The following is a 26,162-nucleotide window of genomic DNA, read 5'->3' as shown; positions in this document are numbered from 1 at the left end:
AAGATCGATCGCAGAAGCAGCGATCTCCCATTTAGTGTAGACATGGCCTAAGTTTTTTCCTGTGGTTCTCATTTTAGAGACACAAGGCCAGATTCTGCTCTCAGTGAAAATCCAGTGCAGCTCCCTGGATATGTCCAAGGAAAGAGAGTAGAATCTAGCCTACAATTGTTATATACAGCATAGGATGATAGTTGCTCTATATCCTCTTGTTGCAAGGCATTGTTCAGTGTTACCAGACACTGTCTGAAATCTTTGTTAGCTCTCCATAGCGAGTGTTGTGTCGACAAGATTCATAGCCAAAAGATGTGGAATAATACCTAGATCTACCGTGCTGACTTAAAGCAGAAGCTTTTTTATCAATTTTGTCTTTAATTCTAGGTATGAGAGTTCTCCCTTTCTGCAAAAAAAGATACTTACCCTACATTTCTGAATACTTTAGTTGCAGAAAATGTAGTTTTCCCAGTGCTCAAAAATGTGTTAGTGCTTGTAAGTGGGGGAAGAGGGACACTGCTGACTGCCAGTAGCATGCAGTTAATGTTCCAGCAGCTTAGGAATTAAAGATTCAGGCTGGTTAGGCATACCAAGGAGAGATCTTTGAGAAGCAACACCCAGTTTTGGAGCACAGAGGCTTTTTGCAGTTGGCAAACAGGCTTTTTGCAGACAGAGTCCAATAAATAAAAAAAATACAAGGGCTTCTTACAGCCTGTTTCCTTTTGTACTACAGTGAGTCAAATGAGCTGTCCAAATCCAGACAGTGAGTAATTGTCAACAGTTCCCTTTTTTATTCCCCCCTAAAGGTGTAATTCACGGCATTTGAGCCTCACCCCATTCCCTAATCACCACTGGCTGGGTTCCCATGATTTCCTACTATAAGGACAGGCTTTTGCAATTGACTCTGTATATGGAAATACATTTTTAACCCTTACCCTGCAGACTCTGTATTTCACATTCACAAGGGCTAAAACGCAGGCTGTGCTGTCCCAGTATTTCTACACTAGACTGCTGCTAACTTTGTTGCTTCTCATTTAGCATATTTTGCCTCCTTTTTAAGTAGCTTGTGCTCAAATACCTTTTTTATTTTTATCCATTTTCTTATGGGAGAAATTAGGTCAAGTTGCCTGACCATATGCCTGGAGATCAACTCTGAACACAGTGGGTAAAATTCAGGACCCAGTGATATGACTTTTGCTATTGTCTTCATGTTAGCAGCTGCTTCTGTCATTTCATTAGGCCGAGGATTTCACCTACTGTCCATAAGGTCATAGGACAGAAAATGGAGGAGTTAAGTCCTTTCCTTCCAAACTGGTGCTGTGTGCTCTGTGGACATAGCTGAAGATACTACCCCTCTTATGCATCTACACTGTAGGGCTTAACTCGAAATAAGCTACACTAATTGAGTATCTTCATCATGCACCTAGACAGAGCAATGTACAAGATCAAGGAAGAGGTAGAAGGGATATTGGTGCACGGGATGAGAACTAACAACTTGAGGTTTGCGGATGATATAGTCATCAACGAGGAAGATGAAGAGAAGCTAGCGAGAACGGTGCAGGTGCTAAATAAGGAGGGGAAGCGGTATGAACTGATTATGAATATTGATAAAACGAAGACAATGGTATTTGGAGATAAGGAAATAGGAAGATCAATTTAAATGGGATCAAACTAGAGAACGTAGAGAAGTTCATGTATTTGGGGAGCAACATGACGTATGATCTAGACTGTAAGAAGGAAATAGTGACTAGAATAGTGAAAGCAAGAGTGAGTTTGAAGGCTATGGATAAGATCTGGAAAAGTAAAGCAATTAGCTTAGGAACGAAGCTGAGCATTTTGAAAACGTGTGTATTTAGCAGCATGTTGTACGGTTGTGAGATATGGGTGATAACGAAAGATGCAAAGAGAAGAATATTGGCGTTCGAGAGGAGTTGTTATAGAAAGATCCTGAGAATAGGATGGATGCAGAAGGTCACCAATGAGGAATTATATAGGAAGATATAGCTGAAAGAGAACCTGCTGCAGAAGGTTATACAACGGAAGTTACAGCTATTCGGGCATATCAGCAGAATGAACGATGAGTGAAAAGTTAAGACCCTGGTATTCGGCATAATGGATGGTCTGAATAGGAGAGGCAGACCACACAGAGAATGGGTAGATGATATAATAGATTGGTGCAGAGCTAGTCTACAGAAACTAAGCCACTCCGCATTGGACAGGGAAAGATGGAAGGAAATAGTGAGGGAGGCATCGGACACCAACAGGAGTTGAGCCCATGGTTGTTGATGATGATGATGAATTGAGCTACATCAATTGCGTATCTTATTTCGAAATAGCTACAGGAGTTGAAGTAAGATATCCTCCAGCTTGACAGTATTTTGACAATATTTCGAAAGAACTGCCTGCTGTGTAGAACCAGACTAAGTTATTTCAGAATACAGCTAGTTATTTAGAAATAGTGTGGCAGTGTAGATGTAGCCTTAGATACTGCAGTAGTGTAAACACGTAAGCTCTTCACTATTTAAAAAAAAAGTATTTATCTTCACAACACACCTGTGAGGTATGGAAATTCTATGGCAGGGCAGAGGCTTGAACCTGGGTCTCCTAGCCCTGGTCTACACTAGGGAGTTATTTCGAAATAACAAGTGGAGCATCCATACTACCGAGCCAGTTATTTTGAAATAAGGGGCTGATTATTTAAAAATAATAACTCCTGCTTTCCACAAGGAATAACGCTTATTTCAAAATAGTTAGCGTGGATGCCCCACTGCTGCTGTTTCTAAATAACCACTCTCCAGAGTCATTCAAACCAGTTACTCCCCAGTGCTTCCTGGGGCTCTGACTCAAGATAGCACATTCATATTAAGGGAGACTGCCTTGGACTAATTTCAAGGCTTCCCCGTAGTGTGGACGTGCTATTTTGAAATTATTATTTCAGGAGTTTTTATTTTGAAATTAGTTATTATGAAATAATTTCCTAATGTAGACATGCCCTACTAGTGTTATAGCTAGTGACCTAACTATGGATCATCTTTCCTCTTTGAGCCTGGCTTCTATATTTGCAGCTGACTAGAAAGATAACAATGATAACTGGAAATTGTACTTTGTGTGTGTTTTGCAGCACAAAATTTGCATTATACCAGCTGAAGAATTTTCTCTAGAATATGTGGATCCTAAAGTATACTGCATAGCCACTTACGGGAGCTTTTTTAATCAAAGGTAATTTGCATACTTCCTTCTTTCTGAAAGATAACTTGAAAGGACAGACATATGTCCTAAGTTGTATTTTATTGCCTTTATATGCCTTTGTTCTGTGACTCAGAGGTGATTGTAGGCCAAGATATTACAGGGTAGTATTTGATAAAAAGCATACGTGTTAATCAAAACAGTCTGTCTAGGATTTAGTTAAAACCCTTGGTAGTGGATTCCTAGCCTATTAAACTACTGTATGCTACAGCTTTGGGAGAGATGTAACGTGTAGAGTGAAATATCCTGGACCTCAGGCTGTAGAAATACATTTTTTCAAGCCTAGCAAATCATGGAATATCAGTTCTTAAATTGTCATTATTCTGATACGAGTTTTATTCTGAACTTTTCTTCACCATTTCATATCTACTTGGATTTTAGCAGCTGCTTCTCATTAATTTAGATATCAACGATGTATGCCATTTCAAAGACTGTAAATGGTTTGTCTTTACACTCAGATCTTTTTCTACTCTTTTGGCAAATGTAATGGGGCTTAAAGTGAATATAACTTGTAATTTACAAGATTTCAAAAGGTAGAAAGAAGTGTTTACTCAATCTAATAATTCTCAAGATAGGAGCTGCTAAAATAATATTTGAATTGAAATGGAAGGAAGAAACATCAGGATGGCAATAGAATGAAGAGCTTTTAAGGTCCCATGCTTCATCTTTCTTGGCTTCCAAATGGTGCACAACACTCATTTTCAGTCCTGCTGATCCTGGAGGGATCAGTTTTTTATAGCTGGGACTATTTCCTGAGGAGTGAATATAGGAAATCTTGGACTCCAGAGCAATGTAGTTTTGAAACCCTACCCACACAGATCAGAATATGAATAAAAGGATGATTTCAGGTTGGTTAAAAATTAAATGTCTGTGAAGATATTCTGAATACATAGGTTTTGTCGAAATGCATTGTTGTTATGTTTTCACATTTGCTTCGGTTCCAGCATAAATCATTTATCTTTCAGTTTTGTTCTGTTGTTAAATATATAACTGGCTTCATTTTTAATTTTGTAAATGGGTTTAGTCTTCATGAAATTGAAAGATTAACGGCATTGGCTCAGTTTTGTCATTTTATGAGCAGATGCCATATGAGATTTCCCAAACAGGCCTGGCAAATGCACCTCTGTTCTGGGCCTGAAACAAACCTGCAGTTCCAGTTCTGTGCCTCTCTTGAGCAGAGAATGGTGATTGCCTAGTGCTTAAAAGAAATGAATAAATATCTGTGAGTGACTAGAATGAACTTACCAAATTCATTTTCACTTGGCGCCTTTAAAAAGATTTATTTCAGTCCAGATGGTATGAAGTAAACGTGTCTCCAGATGGATAGTTAAACATATTGGGTGGCCTGTAGAATCCCTTTTGGGGAGCTATGTTGTCTATATAACTGCTTGGGCTCTAATCTTGCAAATACTTGCACATGTGTGTAATTTTAAAGTGCGTGAGCAATCCCATTGACTTTAGTGGAATTACTCACATGTTTAAAGTTCAGCATGGAGGCAAATATTTTTAGCAAAAGATATTTGCTAGTAGTCTAGATTCTTTTAATTTGTAACTAATGTAGGGTTGCCAGCTGTGTAATCACACGAACTCAAACAACCTTGCCTTGCCACTTCCCTGAGATCCTGCCACTTCCTCTCCCCTTCTCAGAGGCCCCGCCTTCTCTCATTCCATCCCCCTCCCCATTGTTCTCTCCCCCACCTTGGATGGGTCAAGGGGTTGGTTGTGGACTCTGGGCTGGGGCCAAGGGGTTCAAAGTGTGGGAGGGGGCTCTGTGCTGAGCATTGGGCCAGGGGTAGGGGTGAAGGAGAGAGAGCAGGATATGGGATCTTGGACAGAGTTTGGGTGCAGGAGGGGCTGGACTTGATGATCTCCTGCGGTCACTTCCAATCCTAGGATTCTATGATTTTATGATTCTAGGGGCTCAGGGCTGGGGCGAGGGGTTGGAGTACAGAAGGGGGTGAGGCATAGGGGCTCTGTGAGAGGGCTCAAGGCTGGGGTAGAGGTTTAGGGAGCAGGGTGTTACCTCTGGGAGGAGCCTTGGGTTTGGGCTGCGGGACTATGGGAGAGGGCTGAGAGCTGGGGAGGTGCTAGGGGTGCAGGAGGAGGCTCATGACTGGGACGGGATTGATGCGTGGGATGTTGGATCTGGGAGGGGCTCAGGGCTGGGGCAGAAGTTGGGATTTCAGAGGGGCGAGGTATGAGGTCTGTGGCTGAGCTGTGCTTATTTCAGGCACCTCTTGGTCAGCAGCACAGCAGGACTAAGGCAGTCTTCCTGCCTTCTCTGGTTCTGTGCAGCTCCTGAGAGCAGCTGGCACGTTCTTGCGACCCCTGGGAGTGACCAGGTGGCTCTGTGCACTGCTTCTGCTTGCATGTGCCACCTCTACAGCTCAAATAGGCCAGGAATCCTGGCCAATGGGAGCTGTGGAATCAGCGCTTGGGGTGGGGACAGTTTAGGGAGACCTGTGGCCCTGCCCGCCCACCTAGGGGACACAGGAATGTTCTGGCCGCTTCTCAGGGAGTGGCACGGGGCCAGGCAGGCAGGAAAACTGTTAGTCCTGCTGCACCACCAGATATTTAGTGGTTTAAAATCTCAACCGATTAGCTTCAATAGCCTCTTGGAGACTAAGCCCAATTCTGGGAGGCTCCAGGCAACCCTAAATAACCTGATCCACGAAAATGTAGTTAAGTGTTCTGAAAACCATTGGTTGTGATTTTGCATCTTGTCTAACAAATATTTGACAGGTAGGCTGTTTATGATACAAAAGTTTTGAGTAAATTTAGCTATACTTTTATTCCGTGATTTAAATTAATTCATCTTCATTTTCCTTATTTGATATCAATTATGTAGACTGCAAAAAAGTGAAATTAGTTATTAAGTTTTAATGTGTATTCATCCTAATACATTATATTTTACCACTATTCCTACTTTTTTTAATTCATACTTTTTCTGCACCACCAGGCCTAACATTTCATTCCTATTTTATATAAGCAATTCTCCCCACTCTATGAATAATTAATATAATTCTATTTTTAGTTCATCATGCATTCCCTCAGTGTATGAAACTCCACCCGTGGCCTTGATCTTGGATGCATGTAGGGATGGGAAAATTTCAGAAGGGCAGAGAAATGTTCCATACAATCCACTGGGGGTCCCTTTACCTTCTGCTGGTGCAATTAATGGAATAACCTTGACATCATTACAGGTACTTCACGTTTGAATGTATTATCTCTAAGATACAAAGTATGTTGTCAGTTATGTTAAGTAGACCGAGAACGACATGAGAATTAAAGTTAAATGCTGTTTTAGGGCCAAAATATTACAGGGTGAAGTCTGATGGATAATATTCACAAACAGAGAAACAAAAATCAGAACTAAGCTAAATTCTATTTGTATGTATGTAATAATTTAATGAAAAACTGTTTTGCTGGACTGTGCACATTAATTAAGGTATTTTATAATGTAAATAGACTTGTGGTTTAGCCATTGAAGTGTATAGTTTTACACTAATATAAGTGAGTGTGGGCAAGTTCTGTGTGTTGTGCTGGGAGATTTGTGCTGGTTTGTATGTTGACAAATGAGAAATGTATGTTTGTGGAGGAAGGTCAGGTGTGTTTAGGATTATTGTGTGTGTTGGTTGAGCTGTGTGAGTGGTTGTGTTGATTTGTGTGGGGGTTGTGTTGTGCGGTGAGATGTTGATTGTTTTATATTGATTTGTGTGGGGATTGTACTTGAGGATTTTGTGTTCATTTGTTTGCATATCTGGGGTGCATTGGAGAGTTAGTGTTGATTGATTGGTAGGGGTGTCAAATCAGCCTGTGAAGAACTGTGGTAGTTGGGCTAAGTACTTCTTCATATCACTGCCTTCATATCACTGACTTATTACAAGCAATGTAGAGTAAGGGTAGTGGTTGAGTTACCTATGACGTCAGAATTGTCTAGGTCTGTTGGCATAGACAGATACATGTATTATTGTTTTAGTACATAGACATGAGTATAGAAACATAGGACAAATCCTGCAAGATGCTTTTCACCTTTTGGAAGATGCTGAACTCCCTCAACTCCCATTGCAGATAAGAGCAGACCCATAGTAAAAATGAATGAATTAAACAAACTCATAAGCTCATCTGTCCTTGTTTTTGCAGAACCAGCTTACTTTGAGTGGGAGAGTACCGCGTTTGGGCAGATATGTATTTGTGGTACATTTCTATCAGCCAGAGCACCCAACATTTCCTGTGCAGGTGCTTGTGGAAGGGGGACACCTGTGGTCAGGTGAGCAATGCTTTATGTTAAGTCAGCTCTTTTCTCTTTCTGAGCATGTTAGCAAACTAGACTGTAAAATGTCATTTAGGTGCCTTCAGTGCTTCTTTCTGCCCACATGCTTTTGGCTGTCGAGACCAGGTGATCGCAGAACACCAAATTGAGCTGGATATCCCGGACCTTGAGGTTTCTGTTACTGTGAAGATCCCTAATGGAAAATCACTGGTCTTGGTAAGTTTGTTATACCTCAAGATTTGAAAATGTTCTTTTTATCTTTGGAATAGTAGTGCTTTTTTGGGTTAGAAATGGATTACTGTGAATGCAATATTTTTTAAAAAATTTATTACGTATTTTTTTGAAAGAGTTTAACAGGGGGCACTTTCTTTTTTTCATAACATTTTGTACCTTATTTAATTGAAAATCTTGATGACAAATTTAGTCAAATGTCAGTGTTTTCAGCTAGTTCTAAATCTCTCTCTCTTTTATGTTATGTTGTTCTTCTCTTGAAACAGTCATTTAAGGTATGTCTAGACTACATGGCTCCGTCGACCGAGCCATGTAGATGAGGTTTCTAGACGTAGAAAAATGAAGCAGCGATTTAAATAATTGCTGCTTCATTTACATCAAAATGGCTGCCGCGCTGTGCCAATCAGCTGTTTGGCAGCACAGCGTGTTAGTCTGGACGCTCTGCGGTTGACATGGGAAGCTCTTGTCGACTGCCCCATTATGTCTCGTGGAATGAGGTTTACCGGGGCGGTCGACAAGGGCTTCCCTTGTTGACTGCAGAGCGTCCAGACTACCGCGCTGTGCTGCCAAACAGCTGATTGGCACAGTGCGGCAGCCATTTTGATGTAAATGAAGTGGCGATTATTTAAATCGCTGCTTCATTTTCCTATGTCTAGTAAACTAATCTACATGGCTCCATCGATGGAGCCATGTAGTCTAGACAAACCCATAGGCCCTGATATAAGGAGGAGCTTTAGCACATGGCTGACTTTAACCATGTGAGTGGTCCCACTAAAATCAGTGGGATTCAGCATGGTACAGATGCCTCTGCCCACAAGCTACCAGTCACAGGATCATGGCCAAAGCAAGTCAGTGGTATCCTTACTCCACTGTCTCTGCTGTTGTTGCAGCTTGTCTTAGATTGTAAATTGTTTGGAAACAGAATTATATTGTACTGAGAGAAATCCTGCCTCCATCAAATCTATAGCAAAACAATTGACTTTAAAGAGGCCAGGATTTCACTCTGAGTTTGTACAACATCTAGCAGAAAGAAACCCCATTCCAAACTGGGGCTTCTGGAAACTCCTGAAATACTGTAATAATAACAGATTATCTTTGGCCCATGACTTTAATCATCAAGTTCTGCTCCTAACTTCTCCTAACTTCTTCTCAACAATAAAGTAGACACCTATTAGTCTGGGGTCTGACCAAGGCAAATGCTTGTGAGGAGATACTGAGATTCCACAGATATTGTGCCTTGCCCTCTTGGCTTTCCTGTGCCTAATTTCAGAGGTTCAGACACATACTTCTACCTACAGTCCAAAGAAAGTAAGGGAATGGGCTTCAGAAATGTAGAAATTTGAGTAAGGAATCCAACAACTGTCTCAGTTCAGGATAGCTGAATTTCAAATATGAGTTTGATCTCCCAGGTCCAGCTCCCTTGGGACCTGACCTGTGCTGGACATGGGAGTATTCCGGACTAGGGAAGGTCTTGTAAGAAGGGAAGGGCACCAGCCTCTCTGCTGGGCTCCTCTCCCCAGCTACTGGCACCACTGCCCTTGTCCCGATGGCTGCAGAAGTCCTGTGGGCTCCCTGCCCCTCAAACTCCGGTGGCCCTGGAAGCCCCAGCAGCCCCGTGAGCTCCAGCAGCCCTGTGAGTACTGGTGGCACCGCTGGTCTTGGGAGCTCCGGTGGTTGTCCTGCAGGTGCTCACAGCCATACCTTTCCTGGCCCATCAGAGGAAGCCCCTCTCACCATAGACTCCAGCAGCCTCAATGGCTTCCTGGCCTGCTGAGAGCTCTGCTGCCCCTCCCCCCCACCCTGCAGGCTCTGGAGCCCCTGCTGGCTTTCCAGCCTGGACAGATGCAAGCTCTGGTGCCCCGTTGGCTCTACTGCCCCTTTGGCCATCTCTACTCGTAGCTATCAGCAACTTCTGTGCCAGAGCTCTCTTGTCCAGCAACATCCGTGGTCCTTCTGGACCACCGGTGTTCCTGGAGTAGAAAGTCCCAGACTGCAGGGGTTCAACCTGTATGATCTTCTTATAAATTGGGGAGGTGAAACCCATCATTATTCTAAGTTATTGAAAATAGCTTAACACACAGGTTGGGAAAGCAATTGTTCCGCTGAGTTTTCCATTCCATCAACTTCTTCTATATGGGGGATTGGATATTATAGAAGAATCCAGGGATGATACTGAAAATGCATTTTACTGTAGATAAACACCGTGGCTCATTTCTTCTTTTTTTCTATGAAATATACAATTTAGTTTTTTTGTTGTTTTAAGGAACATGTTTTAGTTGTTCCAGCAGACAGCTACAGTCATAGCCTACTTCAGAAAAGGACTGTGAACAAGTCATTTGACTTTATTAACCAGTGTGGAGGAAACAGTTTTTATACTGAGTAAGCATCAATTTCTGAGACATTCAACATTTTGCAGAGAATTGTGAATTGCTAATAATTGATTTTATATGAAAACATTTATAATATCCCTACATAGGCATGTTTTAAAATTAAAATATGGGTCTACGTTTTTCCATGACTGTGCACTATTAATCAACTCTAAAGGTGAAGTAACATTATGTATTGTACAAAAAAGGAAAAGCCATGTTATCCTTGGTATTGATGAAGTGCCTATCACCTTGGGATATCTGAACAGAGATGAGTAGTATACTTTATTTGAAAAAATTATTTACTAAAATGGATGCCAGATCATTTCAGTACTAGTAAATTTGTTTAAATATGTCAGTGCATGTATTTTGCTATTGGTATTATGCAAGAGAACTGTGGCAGAATTTCATAATTCATTAAGCTAGTGCAGAATGTAGTCTTTTTAACTTCCTAATACCAGTTCTTCCATGATTTATATTTTTCTTTCACTAGCCCAGTAACATCTTCAGCATTCTGTAAGGATTCTGTAAGGTCGTTAGTAGCTTTTTACAATGATGGAGCATTGCCTTGCAATTGCCATAAAGCAGGTGCCGCTAGCTCTGCTTGCAACCCTCTGGGGGGACAATGTAATTGCAAACCTAACATCATTGGCCGTCGATGTAGCCGATGCCAAACTGGGTACTACGGGTTTCCATTCTGCAAGTGTAAGTACATTCTAAGTGGAAATATTTTATGACTTTATGTACTGTATGTATGCTGCAGCTTCACTTTCTGCATATGGGACTCAATCCTACAAGATGCTGATTAATGTGACTTTGATCCAGCACTACACTTAATCTCATACTTCACTTTAACACAAGTAGTCCCAGTCACTTTTAAACATGCATATAAAGTGAAGCATGCGCTGAAGTGCTTTTGCTGGATCAGGGCCAGTGTGCTCATTGCCTTGCCAGACAGAACCCAAATGCCTCTCTCTCCTCCAGAGTTTAATGTTTTGTTCTATACTGCCTAGTAAATCATAGTTTCTGATTTATTACCAGCTGTTGTGTCCCAGCTTATGGCTACAAATCCTTTAATAAATAAGCATGGTATAGAATTAACTGGGTAGCACTGACAGATTTATTGTTTACATGAAGTAATGTCAATAATCTGCATTATATTATATTATATTTATTCTATAAGGGGGCTGCACTCTGTGCTTGCTATACTCGCCATACCCCCTCTCTCTGGCCACTTTCGTTTCGCTGAGAGAGCCCATTGACACTGATGATGTGATGATGTCATTCTGTTGCCCGGCAGGAACATTCTGTTGTCTGGCAGGAAAACCTTTTTTATATAGAGAGAGAGATTATACATTGAATACACTTGTAAAGTATTGATATTCACAACAAAACTATGATTTGCCCAATGTGTAGCAAAAAGTGTTGGAAAGTATTAAATAATAATACTTATGTTGAATTTGAGACACAATTTTATGGAAAAGGCCCAGGGTACCAGACTACCCTATGAAATTTTGGATGTTGTTACATGGCTAGTCTTCAAAAGTCTGCTTTTCTTCTTACTCATGCTATTGTCTATGTTAAAATCAGCTAAATGACCCAGTGTAAAGCTGATGAAAGGGAGAAGAGAACGAGGCCCCGTATGACTTTAACAGTTTTCAAAAAAGAGCTAGGAAATTCAAGGAGGATAGGTCCATTAATGGCTGTTAGTCAGAGTTGTTAGGAATGGTATCCGCTAGCCTCTGTCACAAGCTGAGAATGGGCACAGGGGTGGGATCACATGATGATTACCTGTTCTCTTCATTCCCTCTGAGGGCACCTGGCATTGGACACTGTCGGAAGACAGGAAACTGGGCTAGATGGACCTTTGGTTTGACCCAGTATGGCCGTTCTTATGTTCTTACGCATGTCTTGAGTTGAATGGAATGAGAGTCATTTCTTCAAATCGAATTTGATTAATCTGTAAAACATTTCCCCCAACCCAGTGTGCAACTGTGGCCAACGTCTTTGCGATGACATAACTGGTCAATGTATTTGCCCCCCTCAAACGGTGAAGCCCAAATGTGAAGTATGCCAAAGACAATTTTTCAATTACCACCCCCTTGTTGGATGTGAAGGCTGCAATTGCTCAAGCAGAGGAATAATTAATGTGGCAAATTCAGATTGTGATAAAAACAATGGGCAGTGCAAGTAAGTTTGAATTATTGAGTTAAAATGTTATTTACTCGTGTTACAAATATATATTGGAAAATTGTTGTGTTGATTGATTCACTTGTCTTTTTAATTATTGCTGGAGTGGGCAGATGTATTGATATTTTGATGTAAAGAGATTTATGCGATGCTATCCAGGGATTAGAAAATGTGTTTCCCAGGGACAGCATGGTACAAACGTGGTTTGCTGTGGTAACTGATTAGTTGGGACTCATAAGCTTTAGCTTTATTTCTATTTCTGCCAATGACTTGCCATGTGACTCTGAGATAATCATTGAATCCCACTGTGTCTTCTAATGGCTTGTACAATGTCACCTGTTAGATCCATGAATAGAAAGCAGAACTCTGACTCCCAGACATGTACTGTAACTATTAGATACACTTCTCATGGATTCACCGGGTCTGGTCTATGCCCCCCCTATAATCAGTCTTTTGGGACTAATCCTGTTATGGTGGTGGGCCACAAGGTTGTACATGCTTCCACATGGCCATGCCTATGTCCTCCAAGACTGGCCCTTTGGGTGTGAGCAATTCCTGTTTCTCTTTCTGGAGCCCTGTAGAGAATCCTGCCAAGCCAGATTCCTTTGATGAATGTACTATACCCTTTCAGAGTGCAGTACTCCCACCACGATATTAGCAAATTTCTGCCTGAGGAAAACTCACTATTTTGCCAAAGAAGTGGAATTTTGTATCAGCTGTCCATTTTGTAAAATCTGTATCAGCTGTCCATAATGGTGATATTTTGTATTTGTTGGTCAGTTAGTGAAAATCATAGAATTGTAGGTCTGGAAAGGACTTTAAGAGATCATCTAGTCCAGTCCCTAGTACTCATGACAAGACTAACTATTATCTAGACTATATACAACAAGTGTTTGTCTAACCTGCTCTGAAAAATCTTCAGTGTCAGAGATTCCGCAACCTCTCTGGGCTATTTATTTGAGTGCTTACTCATTCTGACAGGAAGCTTTTCCCTCATGTTAACCCGTATCCTTTCCACATAAGCAGTACTTGATGGTGGAAAGTAAATGATCAGTACTTGCTGAGGTAGCAGAGTTCTCTGAAAAGCACTAATCATTAAGCTGTCAAGTTAGCCATTACATATTAATTAAAATATTCAGTTCTATGGATTACAGTAAGGTCCAAAGTCCTAATTCTATGTGCAAATTTACTTTCTATTATCAGGCTAGGTAGATCGTGTACTTTAAAAGAGAGTGACAAGTCTGCCTAATATAATAGTGAAATGCATAATTGTGTTCATGTGCTGTATCAAATGCAGCCTATTGTATCTAGCACTTTAAAACTATTCATTAGTTGTAAATGTCCAGTGCTTAGGTACACTACCATTCAAAACATGGGTGCTGGGAGCCAAAAACACACCAATGCTTACCAATGGATTTTAAAAACTGTTCCAGCACAGAGAAAACCTAGAGACCCAGATGTTAATATTTTTAGACTTTGGAAGTGTTTTCCTTTACAACCAGCCTTTGCTCCCCTGAAGCCCTGCACAAAAGTTGCAGAGGGAAGAGGCCAGGATGGAGATGGTGATGAGTAGAGAGGTAACAAGATCCACATTAGATCCAGTGGCCTCACCAGACTGTGCAAAGCCATACCTGACACTGGAGCATGGGAGGGAGGGGAGTTGCTGCTTTCATTGAAATAAATGCTCTGCTATCTCATGTACTGCCTTTGGGGTTGGATTTCATTTTACAATCCCCCACTCCACCCACCGATACCCAGGTAAAGCCAAATGACTCAAGCTTTGTATGTGAGCCAAGGAGATTTCACCCAATGTGAACAGTCTTATACAAAAAAGGCTTACAGCTCTGTAAGTTATATAATCTTTCCACTGGGAAACCCCATCTTGTTGTTTGCAGCTAGGCGCTTTCGTAAATGGCCACTCACTTCCAGCTTTATAGCTCTTCCGAATACAGACTCTTGCCTGGTTTCTGACTCCTGTGTGTGCCTCCCTACTGCAGTTAGGGAGGTACACACAGGAGTCAGAAAATCAAACAGGATGGTTAAGCAATAGAAAATCAAACAGGATGGTTAAGCACTAGAATAAATAGCCCAGAGAGGTTGTGGAATCTCTGTCTCTGAAGATTTTTCAAAGCAGGTTAGACAAACACCTGTCAGATTTAGTCTAGATAATAGTTAGTCTTTTTTCAGAACAGCTTCAGAATATGAACCCTATCTTCAACACTTGTAGTGTTGAAAATCACACCATCCACACTGTGAATTCCTAGGGATTGCAATACTCCTCACAATTTGAGAAAAATGTGGAGCTGTTTCATTTGATCCCTATGAGTGGTGTTTAAAACCAGGTGATCACTTCGGGTCCTTTGCATTATTTTGCTTGTGACATCTCCTCTCTGCACAAACATACCTAAATGTTTCTCTTTGTTGTGTTGGTAAAGGTGCAGGCCCCGAATAACAGGGCGACAATGTGATCAGTGCAGTCCTGGTTCTTACAGTTTCCCGGATTGCATTCCCTGTAATTGTAACAGAGATGGAACAGAGCCAGGAGTATGTGATCCACAGACAGGAGTTTGTCTCTGCAAGGTCAGATACATCAAGATACTCGTGCATTTCCAAATATCAATTTGTGTATCCGTGGCTGTTTCATATTGGATGGGTATAATAAAATGAATTTATTTGCAGTTTTTAGATAAGAACTAAATACAGTTGTATAAAAATGGATTGTAGAACATGCCTGGATTGCAAATAAACTGCAATTAAGACGTTTGTAGAATACATTTAATGTTGATCAGTTTCACAGAGCAACCTAGAGTTTATGCAGTACAGGAAGGTACTACATGATATGTGTGCACATATATTTTGAAACTCTATGTACATACACATCTCTGCTTTGCATCTATAGCTTTGGCAGGAGGGGGTTACACCCACCAGGTCTCAGGCTTTTTGGTTGTTGTTGTTGTATGATATAATTGATATTAAGAATGTGAACAGGTAATCAGTAAACCAGTTATCTGGTAGGCATCACTCTTGCTGGGTGATGCTTACCAGGTAATGGTTAACTGGTTCCATGGGGAGCAGCCCACCAGCCTCAACCCCAGCCCCAGCATGGGGTTTGGGAGCTGGGAACCAGTAGAGGCAGCCCCAGTGCAGGGACTTGAGAGCCAGGACCCAGTGGAAGCCTAAGCCACAGCATGGGGGCTGGGAGCTGGCAGCTAGCCCCAGCTTAGGGCTGGGGGGCTGGAGCTGTAAAATCCCGCTAGTGGGTTAACCGGTTAACTCTTTGACTGATTACCCAGGATTTTAAGTGCCCCAGTCAGTGTACGATGATTGCCATTGCTGTGATTTGCATAGACTGATTTCTAGAAATGTGAAGTTTCATAATTTACCGTTCACATGTAGCTTTGGAAGAGCCAGCCTGAGGATTTTGGCAAGGAAATCACCTAGTAGTATTCAAATCTGGGTCTGATCAATGTTCATTACTTCACAATGAGCTACAGTAATGCCACTACATCTTTATACGGTTTAGTGGAATGACTTCTCACAAGTGCCATAGTTTTTCCATGTCGAATTGTATTTTTATATATACCCAATATTCATTGTGCTCATATTCAGTTGGGTCTGAATGGGAGACCTTCCTGTTGTTCATACAAGAAACAAAGCATTGAACAAATTATTGGCATAAAAGTTCCTTTTCAAAAGGAACTTTGCATTTGGAATACCATTTACAGAAGTCCATAAGTAACAATTTCATATTTATATTATCTTATATGTTATAAATATTTAAATATTCCTGTATGAACTTTGCTGTATATGCATGTGCATGGTATTTTGGGGATTAATCAATGACACATGGAACATTTTTATAACCTTATTCAATTGTTCTTTAACAGGAGAATGTTGAAGGTAGACAATGTGACATTTGCCGTCAAGGATTATTTTATCTGGACCCTTCTAATCCTAAGGGCTGCACTTCTTGCTTTTGTTTTGGAGTAACAAACAAATGTCACAGCACAAGTAATCGCAGAACTAAGGTATATTTAATGTATTTTTTTAGTTACTATCAGATATATATCCGCTCCGCACTAAAGTCATTGACGCTCGTAGGAACTGATGTGTAAGTCCTCCCATTCCCCGTTCTTAAATTGCGCAACATTTTTTTGCACAAATGGAAGTCAGCTACAGGGAAAAAATTCTCTGCTTTAAATTGTTTCGCTATAAATCCAAGTTTTTATGGAAGGTATCTTGGACTTATAGCGAGGATGGTCGGTATCCCATTAAGAAAGTATCAGATTTTGTCCCAAATGACAAACTGTATTTTATGGAATGATGAGAATGGGAAATAGTCTCTGGAAGCCACTGAAAAGTGTTGTGTTTCCCATGAGATATCGTCTCTGCAAGAAACAGTGCAAATTATGGTGCGGCCTCCTTAAGACCCCTGCAGAATCTGAAAGTACTGTCAGGCTAGAGCTGATCCTCTATTCTGGGTGGCTATAGTCTTCAAATACTTTGTTGAGGTGCGCTATCTACTTACAATATACTTTTCCAATAAATTCAGGAAGAATTCATTTTATACCTGGCTTAGCTCAAATAAGAAATACTGGTGTATTTTGAGACCTAGATTGTGTGCAAAAGGTCCTGTGGGGATGTTCAACATACGCTCTCTATGAGAAGAGGCTCTTTCCTTCCTTTTCAGAGAGAAAAATGTGACATCAGAAGGATGAGGAAAATGGTGATATACTCATGTGGTAACATAAATTAATAGGAGGAATTATTTAATGCTGTTAAGTGTTGAAAACAAGAAGCCTGAAAATAAATAAGGGGCTATTTAAGTTGGACATTGCAAGAAGCATTTCTAGTAACAGACAGGGTTAGTGGAGCATTAGTGAAATTGCAAGTGTCAGGAAGTAGAAGAGTTAGGAAGACCTTTCTAGGCTTATTATTTAAAGAGGGAGAATTGTTTATGGGCTTAAAACAGAACCTAAAATTCTATCCTTCATTGTATACACAGGTTCTATTGACCTCAGAGGAGTTGTGTTTACATGTAACCAAGGACAGAATTTAGTTCATCATCACAAATTAAACACACTTGTACAGAAGGTCAACAATAATCTTATGCACTATTTATGTCCCACTTAAGCCCTTTTGAGGCATATTTAAGTGAGATATAAGTGATCCATAGGCTTTGTGATGTCTGTCTCTGGAGGGATGAATTTTATCTGCAGTAAATTGTACAGTCAGTATGGTATATCCCATAAACTGACTTTATATACAGAACCTGAAAAGGTTTTAATAAATGATGGAAGCATGCCCTAATTTCCCTTATATATTTTGTTATTAGTTTGTTGATATGAGGAACTGGCGCATGGAGACACCTGACAATCAAATTGATGTCCCTGTAACCTTCAATCCAGGCAGCAATAGTGTAGTTGCTGATGTTCAAGAATTGCCTTCCTTTGTGCACAGTTTATATTGGGTGGCACCACAATCCTACTTGGGAGAGAAGGTAAAAGACACTTAACTATTCATTTGCATAGTTCATCCTGTCTTTTTTAGAGCAGTTTGTTTTCTTCCCTATGTATTCCTAGCCCTCCTCTGACTTTTCTGAAATCCCATCACTTGGCTTTTGATGACAGCACTGAAAGTATAGTCAGTAATAATGCTGGTTTAATCGCCTTGGTAAGATGGTGGGGAGATGTTTACATGAACACTATGGTTGACTCTGTTCCTGGCCTGGCTAGTGTTGTGGAGCTGGTGTTCATGAGGCAATTTTTGAACCGCAGCTTTATCAAAACCTCTTGCTGATGTCCCAAAGTACCATTTAAGACTCACTAGACATCTTTAGAGAAGATTTTCAAAAGCATAAATGGAAGTTAATATTCCACTCCTGTTGAAAACCTCCCTCTTTTTTGTTGATATTCTGTTGGGACCGATTTAAGAAAGGTGTGAACAGTTGTAGGTGTTATGAATATTAAATGAATGTACTGTTGCTTGTTAAAGTATTATCATGTTTTTTCCTACTTAATGACTGTGTGCTTATTAACTAATTGGAACATGACAAAGTGTCTTTTGAGAACACTGTCTATTCTTTTAACCATTTGTTTCATTGAGCTCCTTGCTGCTCTTTCTACTTCCTAAAGGAAGCATCAACTTCCCGCCTATTAAACATCTCAGCATTCCACCATGGGAATCAGGTTGACCAGTTTACACATTGCTGCTGATTGCTTGCAGCCTCAGTGTCCTATAGCTCTGTCCAACTGCAATCCCAGTTGTGTTTGTAATGGTAGCTGGATATACAGCAAATAGCTTCAACACTGTGGTTGTCAAATGCAGTGTGGCATCCCCATGCCCCATCACAGATGGGAAGCCACTAGGACAGACACTTGTCATAGTCCAGGAGAATATAGTTCATCATTCAAATCCCACCTTGACTCCATTTCGAGGAAATAAGTAGTACATAGTGCTCATGCTGCCCCACTGCACACTGGTGAGTGCACCACAGGTGAAAACAGCAGATTTGATGAGGATAATTATTATTGATTTTATTAGGTTCTCGTTATATTAATTACAACTTTAAAAAGAAAGAAGTGAAGAAATGTATTATGCTAAATGTTAACATTGAAATGGAACAAGTTAAGAATCCAAGGCTCTCTAAACTTCATGCCGTTAATTTATTTTTTTTTTAAATATTGAAAGCGTATTTCTATTTTCACTTTACCCAAAGTCAGAAATTTCTGGAGGTCTCTCTTTTTTTTTTTTTTTTTTTTTTGGAAAAGAGAGAAAATCTTCTTTAGATAGGCTAGGTCTACGCAAGGGGATAAATTCAAATTAAGATATGCAACTCCAGCAACGTTAATTGCGTAGCTTGAGTCAAAGTATCATAAATTGGATTTTGACACTGTCCACACGGTAGGAAGTGAATGGGAGCACACTCTCCCTATGGCTTCCCTTACTCCTCGTAGAAGCAGGACTACCGGCATTTATGGTAGTGTCCTCTCAGTTCTTCACTAGACCCACTAATTCGAACCCTGGAAGATCGACTGCAGCAGCTTCAGTCTTCTCTATAGTGTAGTCATGGTCATAGAGACCAAGTGTGGAACATCTCAGTCTAAAAAAGTCAATGATTTGGAAAGTTGTGGATCTGTAAAACCAGAGTGTTACAATTCAAATTATTTTGTCACCTTAACTACAGTGACCATGGCCACTGTCTACTAAAATACATACTTACACATAAAGGAAAGAAAACTATAAACCAAAAAATAATTGTTTTATTTACAGTGGCTGTGTGTGTGGCATGCATATTTTGATACAGTGATGTGCAGCATATAAAGTATGTTTACTCACAAGAGATTAAAACTGGTGGGCTACGTCTAGACTACATCCCTTTTTCGTAAAAGGGATGTAAATTAGACGTATTGCAATTGCTAATGAAGCAGAGATTTAAATCTTCCCCGCTTTATTAGCATAAAAATGGCTGCCGCTTTTTTTCTGCATGGAGCTTTGTTGGAAAAAAGCGCCAGTCTAGACGCTGATCTTGCGGAAAATAAAGCCTTTTCCGAAAGATCCCTTATCCCTCTATGAAATAAGATCTTTCGGAAAAGGCTTTATTTTCCGCAAGATCAGCGTCTAGACTGCCGCTTTTTTCCAACAAAGCTCCTTTCGGAAAAAAAGCGGCAGCCATTTTTATGCTAATGAAGCGGGGGAGATTTAAATCCCCGCTTCATTAGCAATTGTGATACGTCTAATTTACATCCCTTTTACGAAAAAGGGATGTAGTCTAGACGTAGCCGTGAAGTAGTTCTGCTTTATCGTACATTCCTTGTCAAAAACAAAAATCTGTATGCTTAGACAAGATGGGGTGCTATGGGAATTGGCTGATAAAATGTTGCTAGCTCCATTTGCAAAAAATCCCAAAACCAAAACTGATCGCATTTTGGCAATAGTGCTCCTTTTGCCTTTTAGCCAAATGAACTTGTTTTATTAATTACTCACCTCCAGAGACGTGGGCTTGAATTTGACTTGTGTAGCAAATAAAATGTATTTGTAAATCAAAATCTAGTGCTACAGGTTGCTCTATTGAACCTCTCTATTTCAGCACTTTCTGGTCCAACAACATCCATGGTCTGGCATAATTTTAGTTAGCTGGATGTCCACTTATCATCCTGTTTCCTGTGGTCTCATAAAGTTTGTTTACAGCCATCTGTCCTGGCTCTTAGTGTTCTGTCTGTTATTTAGCTCTAATTTACCCTTAAATGTCTTCTAAGAGCCCAGTAAGCAGTGAAAGTGTTGGTAATGCTGCTAGACAATATTGACCTTCAGTGATACAGCAAGTTCTCTAGTTAGGCACAGATGAGGTCTCAAGTATGCCAGACTAGAGAGGTTCAACCTCTACTGAACTTCATCAGTTCTTTCAAATTCCTTCCTGCTGAAGAGCAACCCAAAATAAATTGTGTTTGATTCTAAAAGCTTTGGCCCGAGCAGGCCTTTTTAGAAAAAGCAGTAAAATGCCTGTTTTACAATCTGGACAAAATTCTTTCCTGAAATCTCTACAACTGGTCTTGATTACTTTAGTGTGCTCTTTTTATGTACATTAATGTCAGTAGGAGCTGAGCTGAGATTTCCTAGTGGGGTCTGATAAGGGGTAAGGTGGACATGCTTGAGAAAACTGTCACTAAACATTCTCAAACTTGCCTCTTCTTGCCCATCTTTCCTCTCTGTGCAATATGGTTGTCTGTTGCCTTTTCAATTTTATTGTCAGCTTTACTGCTGCTGTTATTCATAAACCCCTCGGGAGATCCTGCAGAAAAAAAAAATTGTACAAGCCTGTCCTACGAGCCCCAAGGGCATTGCAGGAGAGTGCTGTCATCATGCCAGTGTTTGAGAGACAAGGTGCAGCTGTCTTTTCAGGAGAATAATGGAAGTGACTACATGCAGTGCCATCAAATGCACAGAGTAAACAAGCTGGAAAATAGAAAAAAAACCTCTAAACTCTTTCAGTTATTGTCCTTTTAGAGGTTTCTTACAGCAGTGGTAGAACCAAAATCCACAGATGGATGATTTTCAAGTTGATGGTTACCCCATTGTCAAATAAACTGGCTATTAGAATAAGAGCCTCAGAATAATGATGTTCCTGTTCTATTCATTTCAGGTTTTGTTTTAAAAGCAAAGCATATTTTCACATTTAGGATGGAGGAACAAAAAGAAAATATGTCCTTTAAAATGTATGGAGGGGTCGGAGGGAGAAAAAATGCAAACTGTTTTTAGCATTTAGTAACGTGGCAGTAAACCCTTTATCATCTTGATCATTTTGTCCTAGCTTTCTTCGTATGGTGGCTACCTAACTTATCTAGTAAAATCTTTTGGCTTACCTAGTGAAGGCATGATTCTTCTAGATAAAAGACCTGATGTACAACTAACTGTAAGTATTGCTGTGTGTTGAAATCAGGAAAATTCGTAATTTCATATTTAATTTCAAGAAACTGCGACACAGTGATTTTTTTTCAGTTATCTAAAATACATGATTGGAAAATATTATTCCTTATTAGTGCATTCTAAAATGAATACCATGATGATGCTACATTTCTAAAATTGCACTTTGTTCAAAAGTCGTTCTAATATTTATCTCTTTTGCTAAAATAATTTCTTATTGCAAGTGTCTGACTTGAGTGCAACAAAAAGATAAAATAGAATTTTCTCCTTAAAATATAACTGTTAAAAAGATAAATAATAACCTGGCACATTTGTTACCAAGGAAGGCCTTGATCTTGGAAGGACTTCTGTATATGCTTAAGTTTATATGTGGAATTAATCCCATTGATTTCACTGGGAATTTTCATATGTGTAAAGTTAAGCATAAACATTAGCCTGTTCTGGATGGGCTAAAAATACACTTCAGATCAACCAGATTTGAGTTAACTAGTTACAGGTCAAAATTAGGTACTTACATTTGTAATTTAAATCACCATGGCTCTGGACCTAGTGCAAAACTAGGAAGAGAGCTTCTTTTCTGGTTCAAATGCAGCTGTAATCTTACAAGATTTCTGTTCTCATGATATCAAGTCCAAACCCAAAGTGTACCTTCTTGGGAATCTGAGGACAGCTTCTTCAGCCCATATTTTATTTTGATTCAACCTTCTTATGTGCTGGATGAGAAATATGTTGTGTGCAGCACTTTAATACTTTCTGGTCTGACCCTCTTACCACATCAGACTGAAGGTCTGAAATTTTCCTAGATCACATTTATTTACCCCTCACATCACCACCCCAAAGTGCATCTTTTTTATGTCATAGGGCGTGTCTACATTGCACCTGTAGCTCGAAATAAGCTATGTAATGAGCTATGTAAATTGCATCTCTTATTTCAAGTCAATTTCAAAATAGCTTATTTCATAATTTGGTGCTGTGTACACAGCACCATTTTTTTTAAAAAAAAACCACTATTCCAAAACGTCCCTTGCTCCTCATAGAATGAGATTTACAGGGACATTGGAATAGTGAGCCTGTTATATTTTGACATAATGAACTTGCTGTTAAAACACAGCATAGCTATTTGGTATCTCAAAATAGTGCTGCAGTATAGACGTAGCCATAGTGAATACCATTAAAGTATTGTCACTTAAGTTGTATCTGCAGAATGACAGAATTACTGTGCCTCAGCAAATTATACTGTACACTGTGACATTAAAAGTATTCAAATTTCAGCATGAAAGCATTATTCTTACACAGGGTCATCAAATGAAAATAGTTTATGTGGATCCTAACAACCCATTGCCTGACCGACAGTATTATGGCCGTTTGCAGCTCATTGAGGTAAGAGATATCTATGGAACAGTTTAAAATGTCATTGCATAGGTTACAGTACATTGGCATTACCAAAACAGGCTGCTGCTGGGAATTCGGATCTCCTGAGGTCACATTGATTCACATGTTTTGGGACAGTACCAGAATATAATCCTTTTGGCTAGAAATAGGCAAGAGGATTAATATGATAATGGGCACCTCCTTAAAAAAATTTTTTTCAGAATGGTGCTATGGGTTATATCCCATCCTCTTGAAAGCCCTCCAAGACATGGAAATCTGGGTTCTCTAGAGCAGCGCTTGTAGCCAAGTGACTCACTCATATTGCTTAGATGGAAGAGCAGACCGCCTCCAGGGGCAGAGGCTTGGCACATTGGCTTGGTTGATCTGGCAGCTAAAGATCTAGTAATATTATGGAAAAGAGGGATCTCAAACACAATTGGTTTGCCCTTTCAGAAATCTTTGATTAATTCCTAATGACAGAAGACCTAGATATAACTCTCCTTTCTCCTTCCTTTCTTCCTTCCTTGTTTTCCTTTCCCTTCCTTTAATTCTTTTTGTTCTTTTTTTGTCTTTTTTTCTCCTCACCTTATTTTTTTTTAGGGGGAGGGAGGAAATCAATAAAATAAAAATTTAATCTTTGTTTTTACAAGTTTACTCTTTACTTCATGTGACATTACCTCTTCCCCATATAATCAAAAAATATGGATAACATTTATGCAAAGGCTACTTTAAAAGTAGTTAGGGTATGTCTACACTACAAAGTTAATTCGAACTAACATCCGTTAGTTCGAATTAACTTTGATAGGCGCTACACTAGCGCTCCGCTAGTTCGAACTTAATTCGAACTAGCGGAGCGCTTAGTTCGAACTAGGTAAACCTCATTTTACGAGGACTAAGCCTAGTTCGAACTTACTAATTCGAATTAAGGGGTGTGTAGCCCCTTAATTCGAACTAGTGGGAGGCTAGCCCTCCCCAGCTTTCCCTGGTGGCCACTCTGGCCAACACCAAGGAAACTCTATTGCCCCCCTCCCAGCCCCGGACCGCTTAAAGGGGCACGGGCTGGCTACGGTGCCCGTGCCAGGTGCAAGCCTGCCAGCACCCAGCCAGCAGACCCTGCACCTGGCACGGCTTGAGCCAGCCACTCGATGCCCCCCAGCCTTCCCCCTCTTCCCGGGACCAGACTGGCGGCTCCAGGGAGCTTGCCCGGGACCGCAAGAGGCGGGCACCCGCCTGGTCTAGTGCGGACATCATGGACCTCGTCCACGACCTCTGCACTAGGCACAGGAAAGTGGCCGTCTAGGGCAGGAGAGCTGCCAGCCTGGCCACCCAGGAGCAGGTGTGCATGAAAATCAAGGTGGTCCACTGAGACCCCCGACCCTGAGCCCTGAGCTTACAATGGCCGTACTGGGTCAGACCAAAGGTCCATCTAGCCCAGTAGCCTGTCCGCTGACAGCGGCCAACCCTAGGGACCCTGAAGGGGATGGACCGAAGACGGTGACCAAGCCATTTGTTTCGTGCCATCCCTCTCCAGCCTTCCACAAACTTTGGGCAGGGACACCACTCCTACCCCCTGGCTAATAGCACTCCATGGACCCAACCTCCATGACTTGATCTCACTTCCCTTTAAACTCTGTTCTAGTTCTAACCTTCACAGCCTCCTGCAGCAAGGAGTTCCACAGGTTGACTCTTTGCTTTGTGAAGAACAACTTTCTGTTACTAGTTTGAAGCCTGCTACCCATTCCTTTCCTTTGGTGTCCTCTAGTCCTTCTATTATGGGAACTAATGAAGAACTTTTCTGTATGCACCCTCTCCACCCCACTCATGCTTTTATAGACCTCTATCCTATCCCCCTTCAGTCTCCTCTTTTCTAAGCTGAGAAGTCCCAGTCTCTTTAGCCTCTATTCATATGGGACCTGTTCCAAACCTCTGATCATTTTAGTTGCCCTCCCCTCTCCCAGCCTCTCTCTTCCCCTCTCCCACCTCCTTTTCCCAGTCTCCCTGAGTTTTGTTCAATAAAGAGAGATTCTATTTTTGAACACAATTGTCCTTTATTTTGTACATCAGGAAGGGGGGCTAGGGAAGGGTAAGTGGAAGGAGGTGAGGGTGGAATGGGGTACGAGCCCCCGATGGGGAGGACTGGGCTGGCTCTGCAGGCTTCTGGGTGTGGAAGCTCTCCTGCAGCCCCCCAATTTCCCCCTCTCCCCAGATGGCAGCCTGCGGCAAGTGCAGCCGGGCTGGTGGCCGAGTGCTGTGATGTGCCCAGTGTAGGCACTCAGGGCACTCCAAGCCAGGACTGCTTTGCAAGCGGGGCACCCCCGAGAACTGTCTGTCCGGGGTGGGGGTCGGGTTCCTTTAAGCACAGCCCTCGGCTAGCCTGAGGCAGCACCTCCACGCTCTAAGTCCTCATCTGATGCCCTGCCGGCACTGCTTCCGGCCATCCTTAACCCCGGTTCAGGGTCCACTTAATGTGGACATGCTAGTTCGAATTAGCAAAACGCTAATTCGAACTAGTTTTTTAGTCTGGATGCATTAGTTCGAATTAGCTTAGTTCGAATTAACTAATTCGAACTAAGTTCGAATTAGCGCTGTAGTGTAGACATACCCTTAGACTTCAATAGTTGATCATGTTGATGGATATAAACATATGTGTTGCGAACTTAAATTACAAGTGGGAAGACAAAAGTCTTTAAAATATAATATATTATTAGTATTGGTAGCAGACCCTTAAAAATTGTCTCAGGAAGTACCATATTTCTTCTCATGGTTTCTCAGTCGAATGTGTTCAGATTACAAATAATAGTAGTTTTCAATCGGGGGGGGGGGGGGGGGGGGTGTTGGCTCATGTATCAACAACAAAATGAAGATTTTCCAGCCAAATTTCTCACTCAGTTAAATTTGTGTCCATTGATGGATTGATTCCCCCATTTAAGGTCATCACCTTGAACTAAAAGAACTATGTCCCTGGGCACGGGACTTCTAAAAAAGGCCTACGCTTTAAAAAAAAAAAGGCTCTTTTGTGAATATTTTCCTCTTAAAGAGAATTAGCTCTTTCCTGGATCCTTATGTGGGCT

The 26,162-nt window shown here is 40.9% G+C and overlaps 1 protein-coding gene across 4 annotated transcripts in view; it reads left to right on the top strand.

The window, feature by feature from the left end:
- Positions 1 to 26,162, top strand: part of LAMA3 (laminin subunit alpha 3) — a 195,106-nt gene that overhangs the window by 97,439 nt on the left and 71,505 nt on the right. For all 4 annotated transcript variants that reach the window (XM_025181720.2, XM_075920832.1, XM_014570532.3 and 1 more), the window contains 12 exons: positions 3,113 to 3,210; positions 6,272 to 6,440; positions 7,381 to 7,507; positions 7,587 to 7,726; positions 10,005 to 10,120; positions 10,601 to 10,812; positions 12,093 to 12,297; positions 14,733 to 14,877; positions 16,185 to 16,325; positions 17,633 to 17,797; positions 21,608 to 21,709; positions 23,017 to 23,100. In XM_025181720.2, coding sequence (XP_025037505.2) covers positions 3,113 to 3,210; positions 6,272 to 6,440; positions 7,381 to 7,507; positions 7,587 to 7,726; positions 10,005 to 10,120; positions 10,601 to 10,812; positions 12,093 to 12,297; positions 14,733 to 14,877; positions 16,185 to 16,325; positions 17,633 to 17,797; positions 21,608 to 21,709; positions 23,017 to 23,100 — 1,704 coding nt within the window. The remainder of the gene's footprint in view (positions 1 to 3,112; positions 3,211 to 6,271; positions 6,441 to 7,380; positions 7,508 to 7,586; positions 7,727 to 10,004; positions 10,121 to 10,600; positions 10,813 to 12,092; positions 12,298 to 14,732; positions 14,878 to 16,184; positions 16,326 to 17,632; positions 17,798 to 21,607; positions 21,710 to 23,016; positions 23,101 to 26,162) is intronic.

This window comes from Pelodiscus sinensis, chromosome 2 (assembly GCF_049634645.1).
Source record: "Pelodiscus sinensis isolate JC-2024 chromosome 2, ASM4963464v1, whole genome shotgun sequence".
NCBI classification, from domain to species: Eukaryota; Metazoa; Chordata; order Testudines; family Trionychidae; genus Pelodiscus; species Pelodiscus sinensis.
The sequence above is the reverse complement of the archived record's forward strand: the minus strand, read 5'-3'. Positions and strand labels throughout refer to the sequence as shown.